This window comes from Triturus cristatus, chromosome 5_2 (genome assembly GCF_964204655.1).
Source record: "Triturus cristatus chromosome 5_2, aTriCri1.1, whole genome shotgun sequence".
Classification (NCBI taxonomy): Eukaryota; Metazoa; Chordata; class Amphibia; order Caudata; family Salamandridae; genus Triturus; species Triturus cristatus.
The window spans coordinates 693,865,132-693,886,211 of NC_140588.1; the positions used below are offsets into that span (position 1 = coordinate 693,865,132).

At 44.1% G+C, this 21,080-nt stretch overlaps 1 protein-coding gene across 3 annotated transcripts in view; it reads left to right on the top strand.

The window, feature by feature from the left end:
• OCRL (OCRL inositol polyphosphate-5-phosphatase) overlaps window positions 1–21,080 on the top strand; it is a 566,508-nt gene that overhangs the window by 301,249 nt on the left and 244,179 nt on the right. For all 3 annotated transcript variants that reach the window (XM_085607761.1, XM_085607762.1, XM_085607763.1), the window contains one exon: window positions 4,290–4,399. In XM_085607761.1, the coding sequence (XP_085463887.1) occupies window positions 4,290–4,399 (110 nt within the window). The remainder of the gene's footprint in view (window positions 1–4,289; window positions 4,400–21,080) is intronic.

The window sequence follows — 21,080 nt, forward strand, 5'->3', positions numbered from 1 at the left end:
AAGTTTAAAAAAAAAAACATATGGGACAGAAAATGACTGTGGCGACTAACTGTTTGATAAAGACTTACCTCATCAGGGAAACCTTTCTGGCAAGGCATCCAACTCTGAAACAAAAAGGAATATGACATGGCTTACTAGTCCCGGCGACCATGATCATTGCAATAAATAGTATTATCCAAAAGTATACGGAACTTGCTGGGAAATCTTTTCAATGCCACCACTGACCTAAGGATGGGTTCAGGAGAACCTTCCCTCCATCGAGTACTCACATGAATACTCCTGAGGGAGATAAGCTATCTGAACATAAGCTAGACTACCAAATGGGAGATGAGGGTCACCTACCTCACCGCTTACCTGACAACCAACAACGCAAGAATTCACCAATGTCATCAAAAGAGAGATACAAATCCAAATCTTCCTTAAAACACACGAGGAGTGACTCGTAAATTGGGCTTAAAATTTTGGTCCACTCATCAATGTAGATTTGACTAATTGGCTGCCCAAAGTTTGCATAACTGATAGACAAGTTAGAGTCCACATACCATTAGAAGCTGCAAGTCTCAAACCTCATGCTGCTCTTCAAAACTCGTTCTCCTGAAGATGTTAACCTAATTTTGCAATTGGCCATTTCTCTACACCACTGAAGAATGGCAGGTAGAGGAATGACGGTGATCACCCTCCGTGCAAAAGTTTTAAATTACTACATCAAACGCAAAAATGTTTTGCCATATCGGTCTACCCAAAAGCCATAGATATAATTATTACAGAAGGCACACCCCTTCCACCACCCACCACCAAATCTTCAAAACAATGCAGAGATCAGGTAGGGCCAGTCCTTTATGCAGTAAGGCTGCAGCATAAGAAGAACAGCAAAGCAATTGTTCTACACATGCAAATTCTGTATGAGAAGCAAAGTATTGAGGGAGGTAGCCCTTCAATGGAAGTGATTCTCAGACAAGAATCAATACCATTCAACGACTAAATTGATAGTACAATCGCAACCCCACATGAGCCAACTTTAAACACCTTTCAGAAGCCTAAATGGGTCTTAACTCCATGTTCATATCGCTGGCAGAAAGTGCACTTGGATAAAAATAATTGCAAAACAGATTTGACGAGAAGGCAGGTTAGGAGCGAACTCAACACTTGAGAAGAGATGGATCGCATCACTCGATACCTGCCACACAATCGCATAGGGGTCTGGCCATCAATTAGCAGCAAATAATAGCTGAATTTGTTACATTTCACATGTCCTTGTACTCTTGAACTACATAAACTGAGAGAACGCCTGCAGAATCTGCCTCTTCCACACTTGAGGACTTAGCCACTGAGTTGGACCCAGATTTAAAACTCCGTGGTGGCTATAGTTCTATTTCATCATCAACACAGAGATAAAGATCTTGGCTAATATATTGGCAGCTCAGCTTAAACGATTCATCCCTGATGTGAGCCATAGGTCCTAGATGGTTTTGTTCCTAGGAGGTCGTCCACTAATCACATGACAGCTCTCCCACATAATTTGGCAGGCACCCCCTGATGAAAAGAAGATTGCACTATCCCTTGATGCCGAAAAAGCACTTGATTAGATTGATTCGCTGTACCTTTTTTGGGCACTTCAAATAGCAGGCTTTAGAAACTGCTTCCTACAGCTGTATCCTCTCTCCACAGCATTGATCGCCTATAATGGTTCCACTTCAGGCAGAATTGTTATCTTCAGAAGGACACAGCAAGAAGTGCCCCATCACTAATTCTGTTCCTGCTTGCGCTGGGAACGCTAGTGAATAAAATATGAAAATTAGCCTGAATTTCTGGAACCCACACAGCAACTGGGGAAATTAAACGTTTTTTGGAAGCTGACAGCGTTCTGATGCAGTTGACGATCATCTGCTCTTCTAGCTTTGATCAATGACTTTAGAAGCCTCTCAGGTTACACACCAAATTAAGATAAAAGCATAGTGGTGAGAACCATGTTGGGCTTCTCAAGATGGTCCCACATGAAGCGCTCATTATTAGGCTTCATTCAAGCTATCAATATTTTGACTGCACTCTTCTTTAGTTACCTGTTTGTCATGATCACCATAGGCTTTTTCTGCCTTAAGATTCTCAAACTAATCAAAATGATGAGACTACATTTGGGATGGACAATAGCCTCACCTCAGCAGAACTAAGCTGCTAGCAGACATGGCCTCATGACGCCTACGATGTGTGCGTGAAATGTGAAGTAGAATTGATTTGCTGCCAACTTTAGTTTAGCCTAGAGAAAGATGGAGTTGTAGCTATTGATGAAAGAAGCTTAATGATACAATCTTTATGTTACAGTATTTTCATTTGTTCTGTCTCTTAACAGAAACTACCACCAGGGTTGCAGGGTAGTTGTAGTCAATTAGGTTTTCTGTCTCACGTTGGCATATTAACCAAGTCCTTAGTGCCAGAGGGTCTAGCCCATGTTTGGGCTGTTCTGGAAGGAAGTCCTGAAAATGTATAATGTTCTGCTTCCTTATCTTGTCTAGTCTCTTCCTTTCCACCACATACTCCATCTCCTCCCCTGTCTTTTTTTTTTTAACCCTTTTTTCTCCATCTTCTCCTTTCCGACTCTCTCCTCAGCAGCCCTAGTTCCACCAATTTCTTCTTGCATACTTGATCTTCTAACTCCACACTTTTCTGTATCCCTTACCTCCTCCTACACTGTTCCAACTGAATTTGTGGTAGGACTCACAATCCTGGGCTGTTTTTTTATTTTTGTGACACTATACATTCCTTCAAATGCTTAATGTTTTCATTCAGCCATACACCTCCTTTAAGTGTGACGGACGCATCCAGTTGACTTGGTCAAACCGGTGTATTATTAAAAAATGTACATATCATACGATACCCAACTGAACTAAGAGAAACTGAGCTACAGCAGGTGAGAGTACACATCTCTTCTTACTTTTGTTGTTTTCTCAGTACAGGGTCATATTCCTCTCTTGATGGACTGATGCATGTTCTGCTATTAAATCCGGTCTGGGTTTACGCACTGCGACTAGTGCGGTCGCACTGGGCGCTGACCTGGGGAGGGGACGCTGACCTCAAGAGGGTGGGGGGGGGGGGGGGGGAGGTGCTGTGCTTTAGCAATGATTTACAATTTAAAATCACCTTCTGCAGAATTCCGTGTGTATCCAGCTTTCGGGCATGAATGTACATGTCAAGATAGCTTTTGTGATTAATTTTCCTGCTAGAGTGAGATCGGAGTTTTGCCTAGTGGCATAAAGTAGCGCAGAGGGTCAATATGCCTGCTGCAAAGAACGCAAACCATGCGATTCACAGATCTGTATTTCCTGTGAGTAACTCAGTGGATTACTGCTTTTGTCACCGAGATACTTTTGTTCCTGTAGTTCATAAGATACAACCCTAGTATAGAACAGTGACTGTTGCAAACTGTTATCAAAGAGCTGCATACAAACCGCATAAAATAGTTTGAACATTATGTTGTTTCCCCCTGTTTTTCATTATCTATTCCTACTGTAGCTAAAAAGGGATTGTTTGTGTAGCTATACATTTTTATTAGTAAAGCCAGCCTTTGGCAGTGCTTTAAAACAAATTAAATGAATGTGAGACAGGGGCTATCAACAGATGAGTGGTTATTTTGCGGGTGTTATTGAGGGAATCCGCACCTGTTTGGAGGTGGCGCCAAAAATCATTGTTGCACTGGGCACCACCAGCACTAAAGTCGGCCCTGTATTAAATGCTAGTAACTAAAGTGTGATAGTGAAATTAGCATAGCATTAGCATAGCAGTCCTGAAAAGAACAGGTTATCATGTATAGTACACACCTGCTTTGGTTTTCATACTTCAAATTGTGCGCTAGACTCAGCACTGTAGAGTGATGTACTAAAGAATATGGATCAATGTGTTTTAGCTATTATAGAAGGGATCAGTATTTTGGGGTTGTTGCTTAGCATTGTAATTCTGGCTTCTTCACTTTAGCTAACGGGCCTCCCACCTTTCTGCTTTACCCTTCTGACTCGTCTGTCCTGTAACAGGTGCACATAGTGTGGATTTAATCCTTCAAAAGATCAATTGCTAAACCTCGGATGTTAATTTTAAAATATGTAGAAGGACAGTTTTTGTTAGTTGAAGATTTGCATACTTTTTTCTCTGAATCAATAAATTAACCAGGATAAGTAGAATTACAGTGAAGTAAGGTTTTTCCTTAATTCTGTTCACTCAGATCACATTGTGTTGCTAGTTGAGTGAATGAGTGTAGGTTGAGTGTTCACTGATATTTTTATTTTATTTTTATTTTTTAGTTGAATATTCAACGTGATTTGAAGAATGTTTTCTCAGATTTCATTGAAGGACACATTGGCTTCATCCCCACCTACAAATTTGATCCGAAAACTGACCGCTGGGATTCCAGGTAACCGTAACCATGTTTTCCACAAGCACTGAAAAGTAGTAAATGTATCGATTTGCACCCATTTTCTAGTTTTTAAAAGGCATCGATTTAGGAGAAAAAGTTCCAACCACTGCTATTCCGTCGAAAGTAATTTACCTCCTTGGCACTTTAATCCTCCTGCAAATAGTTGAAGTTCAAGGGGAGGTTGAAGATTGCAATAATATTGTTGAGCCAAAATATGTTGCCATGTTGTGGCTGGATCCAGAAATAGGAATGTTTCCTGTTTGACCCCTTTCTGTGATTATTTTTTGTAAATGTGATGCACCTCAGTTTTTCATACTCATTTTTAGGTCTCGAAAGAGACATTTTATAACTGGGCTTTTCAAAGTGCTGCCGTGGCCTAAAGCTACAGTGCACGTGAACGTGCACGCGCGCAGCCGCCAATCACTGCTGCGCGCGCACCACTCGCGTGCTTGCCACACAGCGCTCCCGTCCAAGCGATCGCGATCACTTTCGCTTTGATCGCGATCGCTATTACTTTCGTTTTCGGCCGCGCGGCCGAATGCTTGTTTTTGTTGTTGCAGTTTCATATAGCGCTAACTGGACCCGAAGGTACTGGAGCGCTTTATCTGAGCACCAGGTACATTACACGAGGTCGCAATTGTTTATTGAGGCTTTCCCCAGAATTACAGGATGCCGAGCGAGGCCGAGACTCGAACCTGTTTCTTCCTCCGAAATACGCAGCTTGTTACTTTATACGTCAAGGGCCTGGTGGATATGGCCTCTCGGCGTGTGGATCTCTCGGTAAGGAGGGAGGGTGTATGGATATGGCCAGCAGGGGGCGCGCCTACGTGTGGTGGATGTCTCTCCGGCAGCTTCTGTTCCTCAAGCGGTGGAAGCCTCCCGTGTGGTGCGGATTTGGGGACGAACTCTGTCCAAGACACAGACACTAGAATTGTTAGTTCAACATTTAGATCTACGGTTCTTAGCTTTCTATTGTGCTTTCCTCATATAATATAGCTCATTGTGATGCAAAGCATCGAGGACATATCGTCTACTGCCTTTCTGCCCGATGCTGTCTCTCGAGCATGAAGATGTAGCATGTATTGTCGGACTCTCCAGGGGCGCGAGCCCGCCTACAGCAGATTGGTTCCCGCACATGTGGCAGTTCCTGAGTTTCTAGATTCTCTTCCAGTGAAGTCTGGGCATTGATTTAGCTCCGTCCTGTTGCTTCTATGCATCTTTTCGACGTTTGCCACCGGGTCTCCCCCTGCGTCATACAAATTGTGGTAACAACTGGTCCTGGAGCATACACGTGCCCCGGAGATCTCCAACTGCAGATTAAAGTGTTTGCTAAAGCCTCCCCTCCATCATTCAGGTACAGAATGCATTTTTCTCTCTAACACAGTTTTGCCTCGGTGGGGGCTCTGCTGCAGCTCAGACGGGCCTTTCCTGCCTGTCCCGGGCTCCGGCCTCCATCTGCTGGCAGCTTTTAGCAGCTGGCCTGAAGGACAGGGCTGTCAGCGGCTGCCGGGGCCTGGAGTAATGAGCTGCTGGGAAGGTAAGTGACGGGCCTGAGCCTGGCAGCAACCACAGGCCGGCAGGGAGCTGCTACTGTGGCCAGCAGCCCTGCCTAGGTGTGCCAGCCGCTATTGCCTGCAGCATCCCGGCCTACTTGTGCCAACTACTGCTGCACCAAGCAGCCAGAGAGGCCTACTGCATGCACCAGCTTAACTGAACCGACTACTACTACACCTACATCAAGCAGCCAGGCAGGCCTACTGCATGCACCAGCTTAACTGCACCAACTACCACTACACCTACATCAAGCAGCCAGGCAGGCCTTCTGCATGCACCAGCTTAACTGAACTGACTACCACTACACCTACATCAAGCAGCCAGACAGGCCTACTGCATGCACCAGCTTACCTGCACCAACTACCTCTGTACTTTGCAGCCAGACCTACGGAATGTATATCCCAGCTCACCTGAGCCAACTAAATGCTACGGCACCGCCAGGCCGGTTTGTGGAGCACCACTGCCAAACCAACTTTAGAACCTACAACATGGCCTTCCCTTGCTGGTTACTACTGTGCTGCCTACATGACCCTCGTCTGCGGGCTTTTCTGGGTTTTGTTGCAGTTTTATTTAGCGTGAACTCGACCCAAAGGTATTGGATCGCTTTACATGAGCACTAACTACATTACACAGGAACACATTCATTTTTAGGCATGAAGAGAAAGACATGATTTAGATTTCGGCAGACGGGTTACTCCATCACAACAGAAAGACCTGATTTAGATTTCGCAAGCCGGGTTACTCCATCACAACGGTGATGGATATCCGGTCCGCTGAAATCTAAATCTCATAGGAAATATTGCCATTTAGATTTCAGCGAACGGGATATCTGTCACCGTTGTGATGGAGTAACCCGTTGGCTGAAATCGAAATCAGACCCTAAGTGATTTGCCCAGAATCATAGGATGTTGAGTCTATGCAGAGACTTGTGCCTGGTTCCCCAGTCCAAAGTCGGCAGCTCTGACCATTACCCACATCCTCCCGAACAGACAGCTCGTCCTATATGAATTGCTACTGTACTCCACTGACCTATCCAACTGTCATCTTCTGAGGGACACAGCAGTCCAGGTTCTTGTGCCTGCTACAGCTGGTAGCAGTGTGTTTCACTTGTGCCATTTCTGCTATATTTAGCAGCTCATCCCATTTTGCTCACTATGACACTGCGCAGCTCGGTCTAACTCTGTTGTCTTCACCCAAAAGTTAGTAGTTCTCTTACTGGGCATCATGGGAGCATTAGGTGTCACCTCAAAAAATATGGTAGCTCTCACACATGCAGCACTGGATCTGGTCACACATAAGCGAGCATGTATGATAGCATTGAATGTGGCACAACACAAGATGGTGTCTGTACCATTGCACCTACTGGCTTCACTATGATGTCTATTGTGCATTGCAGCACTCACCATATGCCTCATCTCAGTATTATATTGCTGGGCCCAACTCCATGCAAAATGGCCCCACATAAGATTTCACGTTAGTGCTCAATATGGAAGCACTGGTAATGGCTAGTAGCACCACACTAGATGCTGGCTCCAGGGTCGTACTGGCCGTAGCGGGCACCAGGCGGTTTCCCGGTGGGCCAGAATGGTGCGGTCCGGTTTGCAGCAGTGCTGAAATATCGGCCCCTGTACCAAAAGCAGCAGCAGTGTTTCCCACCAGCATCCTGTGGCTGGTGCGACTTAATTGCCAGGGCCGGTTTGTGTTCCCTGTTCGGCCCTGGCTGGCTCTCTTTCTGTAGGACTTACTCGGTCGGCCTCTCACAAGAAAGGTATTTTTACAGTACTAGAATAGATCTCAAGCTGCTCAATATATGGAGTGGGTAGCACCGCCAGTCCTGTCTGTTTCTTTGCATTCTGGTACTTGTAGTTTTGTAGTTCTCGATTCTTAATGCAGGACTGCCTGTACTAGAATGCAAAGAGAAACACAGGTCTGGAGAAGCTACCCCTACGAGCAGTAGAGCTCTGCACAAGTGGTACTAGTGACCAGAGACCCTTGTACGAGCCTACTAATTTCTCTGATAAGACTTCAACCTCAGGTTATTCCAGCAAACCTTCCAAACTTTTTACGGCAGCCATGGGTCTTACAACCTTTCTGGTTTAGATGGATTCTTGATTTGATGGTTTTGGATGTTCTGGGATATTTTCCTGCTAAAGCTGCACAAAAGACTGTCTAAGCTGCCAACAGAGCCAAACCCATTGCAGGGGGGCAGGGAGTGGATGTTATTGGCTATATGTGGGAGGGTACAGCAGTGCACGGTAGGCACCTATGGATCTGGGGGTCGACATACTTCATGCATCCCCCCCACTCAGTCCAAGCCTCCCTTGTTTATCTGTAAACCAGACAGCATAGGTGAACATTTAGGGCACCTCAAAAATTGTTTTATGAGGAAGGTGAGAGGGGGCATCACCTCTTCCACTGTATCCAAATTGAATGGTGGGGCATAGCCCTAGCCCAACAGATTATGGATCACAAAGTGATCCCATGTCTGGTGTGAGTGGTTCATCCAGCCTTACGTATTTATGTCGAGCCTGGACAGTGCATGCGCTACTCTGCGAGGCATGTTGCATTCAGTCTATGGGCTTCTCAACATGTTCAGTGCTTCTGGTTGGTTGGTTGTCCTGCCTCTCGAAATCCCTTCAGTCTCGTTGGTCAATAGTGTCTATCTGTCCCACCTTTGGGTGCTTAGTTCCCTCCCAGTGGACATCACTGATTGTTTCTTTTGGTAGGCCAGCTCTGGCCATCTGTAGCCTCTTTGCCCGTACCCCCTCCCTCCCGTCATTGCTGGTGTCCTTCCAGCACCGCTGCTTGTTTTGAAAGGGAGTTTCCTTGCACTGCTACTTGTTGGCTATCTGTTGCCTCCTCACTTACACCCCCCTCCCGTCATTGCTGCCGTCCTTCCTGCACAGCTGCTTTTTAGGTCTCGCCTGGCTTTCGCGTAAGCGATCGCACAGCAAGACTCTAGTAAGGGGCTCCCAAAAGTGCTCCCAAAAGCGGATTGCATGGCGAGCACACGCACAATCACGTGCATCGTGCCGCCATGCAATCCGTTTATCATCGTACTTCAAAGGGTCCGCTCCCCCGCCTGGAATGCGCTCCACCGCCCCCGCCAAGCGCGCGCGCCACGCTCCGCTCGGCTTGTCTTGTTTTTCTTATCTCATCCCGCTAATCATTCGCTCCGAGCGCCGTATCACTTCCCTTTCATTTTCTTGCTTGACAATTTTCACCAAAATATGCTTCTGTCACTTTGATTTCATCCCATTGTAACACAGTTTAACAAGTGTTAAACATGTCTGCCGCGTCATGCAAAACCGTATCTCGCAGTCTGAGTAAGGAACGTTGAAGTGTAAAAATACTTTCGCACGCTTACAGCTCCGGAAAAGGAGCATTTGTTTGCCTCTGAGCACAGAATGAAGACTGACATCCTCATCATGGTGAAAACTGTTGTCATGTTCATTTAGTGCAATGCTTATTGCAGTCAGATATGCATTCATAAGGACTCAGGGCAGGAGCTTTTCCAGAGGATCTCTCAGAATGCTGAGTGATGTTGTGCATTGATTTCGCCCTTTCAAGGCTAGCGTGTCTGTCCACTCACGCATGTTCAAGCTGTCAGAAAACATTAACTGCCTGGGTTGCACCCGGAATGTTAAAACATTTTGAGATATGGAGGCTACAGCTGCGGGTCGGTTTTCCGTTCCTCCTTGGCTGTCGTTCGCAGTATGTCAGGCGCGGTTGTGTCAGTTGTGTATCCGTGTGTGCTTGTGCAGAGCAGTTTGATAACTTTTTTGGCCCATCAGTGGGGAGGGTGGTTGGGTTTGTGATGGTTTCGCTACAGTTGGCGGTTGGCGCTTGGCGCTTTTTCCACCTCTCTTCTTCCCATGCCTCCCGCCTCTCTCCCATAGGTGCTTTATTCCTGCTTCTTCTTGTTTACACTTCTAACTAAAAACATTTTGAAGGCTCTACGTTTAATAGCATTCCCAATTTTTAATTTTTTAAAACAGCACTCGCCCTTTGGGGCCTGAAAAATTATTTTAAATATAGTAACATATTTGCTAGCCTTTGTCCGCAGCTTATGTGATAATTGGTTGATTCCCCGCCGCAACACCCCTTTTGCCGTCTCTGTAGTTAGGCAGTCCCATTGCAGAGACCGATTGGCTAAGCCTATGCTCGTTATTAGATTGTGTGGGCTTTACTTCCTCTTCATCTGTTTGTCCCTCCTCTGAAGCATGGACGCTTTACTTGTAGCTTTCACTGCTCACTTTTGAAATCCTGTTTACGTTTTACTTAAGCACTCCATAGGGCGGGTGTTAGGCGGCGATTTTCACCAAAAAAACAACTACATTGATCGACTCTTTGGATGTTATTGTGAGCTTCCCTTGTTCCAAGTTGGCTCGAGCCAACTCTTTTGTCAAAAGTGCTTGTGTCTCCCAAACAAATAGTGTTTCAAAAAGGTTACAGGCCATGTGTGGGATTTGTTTTTGTAGGTTTGCACTTAGCACGGGGTTCCTGGGCTTTCCAGCATAATGTAAAAACAGTTTAGTGCATAACAAATTGTGCTTTATACACTTGCATTCATTATGAACAGCGCACCACAACACTCAATACACATTTGATGCTGCTCGTACCACAACCAGACAATGCAATGGTGAAGACTTTATTTGCTTCACAACTAACGTTATTCAGAAATCATTTGATGTCATAATTATGTAATACTCGACTGGTGCTTTGAACATATAGGTACTTAGGGTTCGCTCAAACTGCAGTAATTATTGCACTGATAATGCTCTATGACTTAGAGTATCCCTCTTTGATTAATGCAGTGAGTAGATGAGGTAAGTAGTTGCATTTGTTTATTTCAAAAGTGTTGTCTGCATTTAAAAACAAGCACTGTCAAAGCCAGTAGGTCTGACCTTGAAAAATGTGCTGTTTATTTCTTTTTCGCAAACCTATGCAAAAAAATGACGAACACATGAAAATTATAAACAAGCATTGGCATAGCCAATAGGTCTCGCCTTTGGGACCTTGTAAGTGTTTAGCCAAAGAAATTGTGCGGCATAAATAAATACTTATAAGGTCCCAAAAGCGAGACCTATTGGCTATGCCAATGCTTTTTTGTTGTTGCAGCGGTAGGCTTCAGGTAGAGCAAGTGTTCTGTGGTGCATACAACCCCTATCCTTATTTGTGACACGCATAAACTCTCAGCGTGAAGCATTTTGCGTAGTGACATCTAGCGTGTGTGTCAGACAATCTACCTTGCATATCTTTTGCATAATCGGAATTCTGAAGCCTCAGAATTACGAGATGGTGATGTATGTTCTACATTCAGCGGTAAGATAATAATGGGTTACATATTTCTATACTTTATCTCTTGGTGTTTGTGAAATTAGGTACTTTTATCTGTTAGAATTGAGACCTTTACTGCTTACGTATGTATTTTGTTGTGTTGATGTAACTAAGAAGGGAGCTTTAAATCATTTATCATCAAGCTGATAGAAATGCAAGCCATGTGAGATGTCACTAACTTGCAGTGTATGTGTTAATTTGTGGAATTATTTCTTGGGTAACAACTTCATGGTTGTTTTAATTTAATGGAATGTGCTTATTCATGCATGTGGTATTCATCTTTTAATCCGTTCAGTTTGCTATTTAATCTTGCTTACTTGTTCTTGAAAGCAAAACACAGTCCTTCAAATCTTTAGTTTTCACGTTGTACGTTAGTTAAGGGACTCCATCTTCACTTGTGCTCTACTAGTTCATAACAAGACTGACATATCAATCATGCAGAGTATACTTTTGTTTCCAAGTAGTCTCGGTATAGCTAGTCATTTGAGCCATGACTTGTTTGATCATACAGACTTAGTTGTCCTCTGTATCCTGTGGATGCCTAGCACAGCGGTAGCTCAAGGTTTTCCATCATATTTTTTGTTCTCTTTATATAGATGGGTGTGTGCTTTGCCAGGACAAATGGTATGAGGTGTCTAAACGGTTGTGGTTGCCAAGGATTCTCGGCAGAACATTGGTTTATATTGATTTAATGGTGTCGTGTGCTTCTTTTGCTTCCAAACTGATTTTTCCCAGTGGTAATTCCACATTCTTAGTCCTTTAGGCAGTGCTGTAGCTGTGTCTCTTTTCCCAGTGACAATTCCTCATTATTTCCTCATTAGTTCCTTAGTAGTCCTGCAGACAATGCTGCTAGCTGCTTCTCTGGTCTCAGTGGTAATTCCTCATTCTTCGTCTTCTACCCCCTGCTGCAGCTGCTTCTCTGGCCCCAGTGGTAATTCCTAATTCTAAGTCCTCTATGCAGTGCTGCTAGCTGCTTCTCTGGTCTCGTCAGTAATTCTTCATTCTAAGTCCTCTCGGCAGTGCTACTAGTTGCTTCTCTGGTCCCAGTGTTAAATCCTCATTCTAAGTCCTCTAGACAGTGGTGCCGTATGCTACTCGGGTACAATCGGTAATTCCTCATTATAAGTCCTCTAGACAGTGCTGCAGCTGTATCTCTCGTCACCATGGTAATTCCTCATTCTCAGTCCTCTAGGCAGTGCTGCTAGCTGCTTCTCTGGTCCTGTCAGTAACTCCTCCATTCTAAGACCTTTAGGTAGTATGGCAGCTGTGTCTCTATTCCCACTGGTAATTCCTCATTCTCAGTCCTGTAGGCAGTGCTGCTAGCTGCTTCCCTGGTCCCGTCAGTAACTCCCCAATTCTAAGTCCTTCAGGCAGTGCTGCATCTGTGTCTCTGGTCACAGTGCTGATTCCTCATTCTAAGTACTCTATACAATGCTGCAGCTGCTTCTCTGCGCCCATCCGTAAACCCCCACCCCTATTCTAGGCCCTCTAGGCATTGCTGCAGCTGTGTCTCTGTTCTCAGTGGTCAATCCTCATTCTTAGTCCCCTTGACATTGCTGCAACTGCTTCTCTGGTCCCATTGTTAACTCCTCCATTATAAGTCCGCTAGCCCGCTGTATCTCTGTTAACAGTGGTGATTTCTCATTCTACACCCTCTAAGCAATGCTGCTAGCTGCTTCTCTGGTCCCCTTGGTAATTCCTCATTCTTACTTCTCCACACAGTGCTGCAGCTGCTTCTCTGACCCCTGTGGTAATTCCTCATTCTGTGTCCTCGAGGCAGTGCTGTAGTCGTGTCTCTGTTCCCTGTGTTAATGACTCATTATTAGTCCTCTACACAGTTCTGTAAGCTGCTTCCCTAGCCCCATTAGTAACTCTCCCATTCTAAGTCCTCTAGGCAGTGCTGCAGCTGTGTCTCTGTTCCCAGTTGTCATTCCGCATTCTAAGTCTTCCAGACAGTGCTGCTTGCTGCTTTTCTCATCAGTAATTACCCCATTCTAAGTCCTCTAGAAAGTGCTGCTTCTCTGGTCTCATCAGTAATTCCCCCATTCTAAATCCTCTAAGCAGTGCTACTAGCTGCTTCTCTGGTCCCAGTGGTAATTCCCCATTCTAAATCCTCCAGACAGTGCTATAGCTGTGTCTGTGCACCCAGTGCGAATTCGTCATTGGCAGTCCTCTAGACAGTGCTGCTAGCTGCTTCTCTGGTCCTGTCAGAAATTCCCCCATTTTAAGTTCTCTAGGCAGTACTGCAGCTGTGTCTCTGGTCACAGTAGTAATTCCTCATTCTTAGTACTCTAGGCAGTGCTCTTAGCTGCTTCTCTGGTCTCGTCGGTAATTCCCATATTTTAAGTCCTCTAGGCAATGCTGTAGCTGTGTCTCTGTTCCCAGTTGCAATTCCTCATTCATAGTCTTCTAGGCAGTGCTGCTAGCTGGTTTTCTGGTCATAATGGTAATTCCTAATCTCAGTCCTCTAGAAGGTACTGCAGCTGCTTCTCTAGTCTCGTCGGTAATTCCCATATTTTAGGTCCTCTAGGCAATGCTGTAGCTGTGTCTCTGTTCCCAGTGGTAATTCCTTATTCTTAGTCCTCTAGGCATTGCCGCTAGCTGCTTCTCTGGTCCAGTCAGTAATTCCTCATTCTATGTCCTCAAGACAGTGCTGCTAGCTGCTTCTCTGGTCCCGTCAGTAACTGCCCCATTCTAAATCCTCTAGGAAGTGCTGCAGCTGTGTCTCTGGACTCATAAACAATTCCTAATTTTAAGTCCTCTAAACAGTACTACAGCTACTTTTCTGGCCACTTCGGTAATTCCCACATTTAAGACCTCTTGACAGGGTTCAGCTGCTTCTCTGATCTCTGTTCCCAGTTGCAATTCCTCATTCATAGTCTTCTAGACAGCGCTGCTAGCTGGTTTCCTGGTCATACTGGTAATTCCTCATTCTCAGTCCTCTAGAAAGTGCTGCAGCTCCTTCTCTGGTCTCGTTGGCAATTCCCATATTTTAAGTCCTCTAGGCAGTGCTGTAGTCGTGTCTCTGTTCCCTGTGTTAATTACTCATTATTAGTCCTCTACACAGTTCTGTAAGCTGCTTCCCTAGCCCCATTAGTAACTCTCCCAGTCTAAGTCTTCTAGGCAGTGCTGCAGCTGTGTCTCTGTTCCCAGTTGTCATTCCGCATTCTAAGTCTTCCAGACAGTGCTGCTTGCTGCTTTTCTCGTCAGTAATTAGCCCATTCTAAGCCCTCTAGAAAGTGCTGCTTCTCTGGTCTCATCAGTAATTCCCCCATTCTAAATCCTCTAAGCAGTGCTACTAGCTGTTTCTCTGGTCCCAGTGGTAATTCCCCATTCTAAATCCTCCAGACAGTGCAATAGCTGTGTCTGTGCACCCAGTGCGAATTCGTCATTGTTAGTCCTCTAGACAGTGCTGCTAGCTGCTTCTCTGGTCTTGTCAGAAATCCCCCCATTTTAAGTTCTCTAGGCAGTACTGCAGCTGTGTCTCTGGTCACGGTAGTAATTCCTCATTCTTAGTACTCTAGGCAGTACTCTTAGCTGCTTCTCTGGTCGTGTCACTAACTCCCTCATTCTAACTTCTCTATGTAGTACTGCAGCTATGTCTCTGTCCCAAGAGGTAATTCCTCATTCTTAGTCCCCATAACACTGCTGCAGCTACTTCTCTGGTCCCGTCTGTAACTCCTCCAGTCTAAGTCCTCTAGACAATACTGCAGCCGTATCTCTATTCCCAATGGTAATTCCCCATTCTTAGACCTCTACACGGTGCTACAGCTGCGTCTCTGTTCATACATCCACTACATTCCAAACCAAAACACATAGGTAAAATACATTGTCATTTACAAGGCCAATAGCTCTAACTCTAAAAAATGCGAGACCTATTGCATTGCAAATGCTTGTTGTATATCCTTTTTAGAAAAAAAAGGACTCACACACTTAACCAGCAATTTTTCCCCATTCCTTGCTCCCACCCCCAAAAAATAAATAATAATAATTGACTATATTTTAGATTCCCTCCAGTAGAATCCGCAAACTCTTGGGACTTTGAAAATCCTCATGATATATGGAGAAAAAATAGGACGCAATTTGGCAAGTATACTTTATGTGGAAAAAAGATTATGAAGGCTTAAAGATGAAGTGACCCAAACATCAATAAAAATGCTCAGTACTGGATAGGGAAAAGGCTTACCGGCCAACTGCTAAAAATATTGCAATCCATTGCTTCCTGTTTGCTTAATTGACTACCATGGTGTAAAGGAAACTGTTTTCCAGAAACTAACTCCATGTTAAGAGTGCACCTCTGCAACAAACACACACACACACACGTCAAAAAGAATATCTCCAATGGGGGACTTTCTCCAAGTGAGAAGTGATTGCTCTGAATTGAAAGATTATATATGAAGGAATCGCAATTGGGGCAGAGCAAAATTTAAGTCACTCCAAGGTACATTTGTGTTATGCTTGTTTCGCAACATTCAAAATTACTGCATTAAGCCACTTTGCGTGATTGTGTGCCATTTGCTGTAAAGATTTTCTGCAAACGCACAGAAATAGAACGTGGGCGTCTCTTCAAGGTGATTTGTGTTTATTGCACTTTCTTTTAGCGAGAAATCCGTCCTTGAGGGAAAACTTTGTGAGGACACATTTTGCTGTAAGAAACCGCACACAGTGACAGATTTGCATATGGCATAATTTAGCCGAAAGTTAATACAACCCAAAAGTAAACTACGCGAATTTCGCAAAACCATAATCAAAACTAGCTAGTAGTCTGAGATCGTAAATAACATAAATTGACATTTCAGTGACCTACTACACTTGCCCTAAACAGGAACATGTAGGATGCAGAAAAACAGTGACCCTACGACATAGCAGAGTGTATTGATTTTAGCATATAATAAATACACTCCAAAGCCTATAGGTCACATTGAGAATATATCATTAAATTACAAAAAATGACAAAACTCTTGCAATTTCATGAAGCCCGACATTGAGGTTAGCATTTTAATAACTACAACGCCAATGATGACTTACAGAGAATGCAAAAAAAATGGCGATAGATAAATTTCACTTTTTTATTTTAAGACAATAGACCACAGCAGAGGAAAATGAAACTAATGTCCTCTTGCCTAACGTGGTGAGTGAGGTATATTATAAAAATCACAAGCGGTCGACGGTGATACCAGAAATATGGGTACCGATTTACGTGCTAATGCGCACGTGGCCTTAAGCTAGTAGGCAAAGAAAACTAAGTGATTGAATTTGGAACGTAGTATAGCAAAATCAACGTAGACTGAAATAATCTTTGGCACTTTAAGAAAATACCTCGCCATAAGAGTAATGGAGTATGTTTGTTTTAGGGTAAGTACAAGTATTGTGGAGAGCAGGGAAACCTACTCGCGCAGTTGGAATCTTTGGGTTAGATAAAATGTACGACCTTGTTTATAATAGAACAGAATTACATTACAAGTGAAGTTAGTTTTCTTGTTGTTTGAATTAATTCCTCACCCCAAATGTCCAGTAGGTGGAGCTGGAGATTTATATATTCTCTTGCATTTGACGGCGTCCAGGATGAGATGGTCAAATCGAGAATGGTGTAAAAATGGATTGCCTACAGGTAGTGACGAGGTAAAGGAGTGATATTCTGTATTAAAATATATTCAGTAACTTCTCTGGGTGATGCAAGTTACTAAATGTACAAAAGCAACAGATATGTAATTAAATAATATTTAATATCCTATTTTTAAGTTAAGACACCTTTATCTTAATTTTGCATTTATTCGTTTTTTGGGGGAGAATCAGTGGGTGTACTCTACAGGTTTGTAGGTCAAATGTGAAATCCGCAGTATGAACATACGTTCCATAAACGTGATCATACAAAAACATATCTATCTAGTATCCATGACAGGATAATGCAGTTAAAACCTAAAATGGAATGAAAGTATGTTTAACTCTGAATATCCGACTTCCTATGTACTAAGAGTTGATGAGGGGAGAGAGCGGGGTGAAAAGTTGCTTAAGGGGATGGGGGATACACATCGACCATGCATGCACCCATAACCGCAAAGGTATCAAAATGTAGAGGTGTTATTGGAAACGTGAGAAAGCTCTCCATCACCCAAGGGCAGGCTCCATGGGTCTCTTGAAGCTAAAAACCTGATCATGCAGCAGAGCGTGAGCCGAGACCACGACGAGTGTTGAAAGAACTGCAGAGTTTTTTTTTATTGATTTCCTGAAATGTAGATAAGGGGACAGTTCTCAAACTAATCAGCACATTCCATAGAGATGGGGACAGCGCGCCCCACAGTGCCTTAGGATATAGAAAAGACAGAAGTCTGCCTGCTTGGAGGTAAACTTTGGTACTTTTCATAGAATGATCATAGAATAGGAAAGCCTTTAGCAAGCAGCTGACCTTTCAGTAAAGGAAGAGAGGATCTACCATGCCAAGGAACAAATTACTTTCGCCTGAGAGAATGAGCATAATCTTTTTTATTTTATTATTTTGCGTAATATCTGTGAGAGATAAACATGCGTGCCCATGTCTCCCGTTCAACAAATAAAATATTTGCTTGAATTATTTTCTAAATTATGTGGTTCTTTGGAGTTGTGTGTTTAAATGCTGTGTATTTGTTAAATCTTCCGTAATTTTGAGTTTGGTTTTCTGGGTTAGTCCTTTTTTGTGTGATTTGGCCAGGGATTCGCTTCTTGGACTCTTTAGTAAACTGATTGCACTTATCAAATTAAAAAAAAAATATATATATATATATATATATATATATATATATATATATATATATATATATATATATATATATATATATATATATATATATATATATTAATATTTTAAATCACATCAGCCTGGCGCAAGTGTAGGCTTTTGCATTAAAAAAAAAAAAATAGGAGTAGATATGTGGTCGACTGTTGCATTTTGCATTTATATGCTCGTTAAAAATGAGGTCAACACATAAAAAGCGTGGTCTCAACGAGCCCCCTAGAATATCCTGGTATGTATGAAAGTAGCTGATTGGCAGAACGGATTACTTTTGCAGGGCCTTGATCAAACATTTGGAGTTTAACCTTGGTACCTTTCCATAGAATGATTGATGCACTGTACTTTAAACATGATGCAAGCCTGCTTAAACTATACCAGTGGAACATTCTCAAAACAGGGCCTCTGTGACTACACTGAGGCTCAGTCATGACAATACATCCAGATTGATTTTAAATGGTCTAAAGGTGGGTGACTAACGATGACTTAACGCCGAAGTATTGTAGGAAGCTGGCTCTGTATATACTATACCAAAATGAGGTATAGTGTGCACAGAGTCCAGTGGAACCCCAAAGGTAGGCATGGGTAAAAGTAGATAGCACCTTACTCTCTGTTTGTGGAATTGTGGGCGAGCAGTAAGGTTTTATCAGAGGGCATTGGGTGCCCTGTTTTCAACGGAAGTTGCCGGTTTTGAATTTTGGCTGCAGGCTCGGTCCAGGAAGACTTCCGGGAGAAAGCAACAGCTGGGCAGGTAAGTTGAAGGGCTCTAGGACGTAGGTGCACCTCGGGTTCTTTTCTCCAGGGCGCAGGGCGGCTGGATGCAGAGGTCTCTTTTGATGTCAGATTTCACCTTACCAGGCCACTCGCAGGTGGGAGAGTCTCCGTTCAGAGGCTGCAGGCGGGGTCAGGAAGTCCTGGAGGCATCAACCCACGGTGGACTCGGACTCTGGAGCACTGGGGGACCTCGCTGGGGCAGGTGGGCCATCCGGATTCGGGCCGTAGGCGTCTGGTGCACTGGTGGTTCCATGCTTCTGGTTTCTTTGTCCTCAGCAGGCTCAGAGTCTGTCTTGGGAGTTTCTTTTGAACAGAACTGCTGTTCACAGGAGATCCGGTCTTTGTTGAAGGCAGTCAGTCCTCCCAGGGTTTGGAGGTCGCTGACTGCAGGACACAGCGACTTTTGGTGCAGGATCTCTGGAAACTGTAGGTGGGCTGGTAGGCTGGGGCCAAGTCGGTTCTCTGCAGTCTCCTCTGCTGGACATCTTCTTTCGTCCTCCTTCTTCGTAGGTTGCGTGAATCTGTCTGCTTGGTTCAGGGCTGCTCCCAAATACTGTATTAAGGGGGCATTTTAGAGGTCTCAAGGTCAGTAGCCAATGGGCTACTGACCTTAGGGTGACTGCTCACTTGGTGTGGTCACGGGCACAATCCCTAATCCTGATTGGAGAGTGCCTGCCTTCTGAAAATGGCGAGCACTGAAGAGTGGGCTTCACCTCGCCTCCCCCACCTGAAGGGTGGGTTTGGCAGAGGTGGGCACACCTTCTGGGCTGTGCAAATTTTTTCCCACCGGTCTTCCCGTCAAAACGGAGGGGAGACAGGAAGGGGGCCTGCTCCTAATAGCAGGAGAGCCTGGGGGGTCGCTTTACAAAGGCGGCAAGGCCTTTGAAGCTACCCTGCTACAGATGGCTCTTCCAAACCCTGGGGGAGGTGTGAACACCTCCACCCAGGAAAGGCTTAGTTTCTGGACCCAGGGAGCAAAGGCTGCCACCCCAGGAGTCCAGAAACATGTCTCATGGTGAGTGTGTGTGAGAGTGAACGAACAGGGCCTCTAAGGGTGGCACAATAAGTTCTGCAGCCCTTAGGGGCCTGGCCAAGGTACCCATGGCACCTTTTACAAGGGACTGACATGTGGCCAGAGAGGTGCCAATTGGGGGTCCAAGGTACAGTTTTGGGAAAGAACACACGCCCTAGTAACCTGATTGGAAGGGATCCGCAGGACATCAAGTGAAAGTGCATCAGTAGTCTTGCAAAAAGTGGGGGGAGGGTTACTGCAACAGAAACCCAGCTTTATACAAGTATGCATTGTTGCAATAGTAGAGCTGTGACTCAATTAGGCTTTAGCCCGTCTACTGTCCAATATAAAGGAAGAGAATGTTGGGGAAATTTTCTTCATGTAAAAAGTGCAAGATGATGCAGAAATCCAATATTATGCCTAGACTTTGCACTGATTTAGAAGCTGTAGGACATGGACCGAAAACTGCGGACTTTAAGGACTGCTTCCCACCTACCATAAGATCCTCAGGTTTGCCAGTGTTGAGCTTAAGCCAATGGAAGCCCATCGATACTCATGTAGCAGAAAGGCATATCTAAAATGACAACTCCTCTGTCGCGCAATTGCGCTGCCTGAAGAAATGACTGTCTCCTGCATCGATGTATAAGTTAAAACTATAATAGCAGATGAGTGGCACAGGTTAAACAAGTACAGATGAAACCAGCAGAAAGGGCCACACACCACAAAAAATCTTATTAACCAGGGAAAGAGAAGGGCGTTGGCCAATCTTTTTTTTTTTTTAATTTCAAGGCATTTTTATAAATCCTACAAATCTCAAAGAATACAAAGTTACGAAGAATACAAGGAATACACAGTAAATAATAATAAATAACTAAATAAATAGGTTTCTCAAGTGCCTTGCCAAGGTGAGCGCATTGATGTCGCAGTTATGTACAGGTGGATAGCCAAGCATAGGTATCACATAAATGGTAATGCAAGTACTCTTCAGTACAGATATATTAAGCAAGTACAGATTGCACAACTGTAGTGGAGGAAAGTACAATACAGTACAGGAATATCCTTGCAAATAACCAAAACATTAAGAATTATGTTGTGTAGAAAATAGTCTGTTTTAGCCAAGCATATTTATCACTTGCATAGTAATAAGAGTACTCTTCAGTCTAAATATATTAAGCAAGTACAGTTTTCTCAGCTGCAATAGTGGAAAGTACAGTACAGGAACATCATTGTAA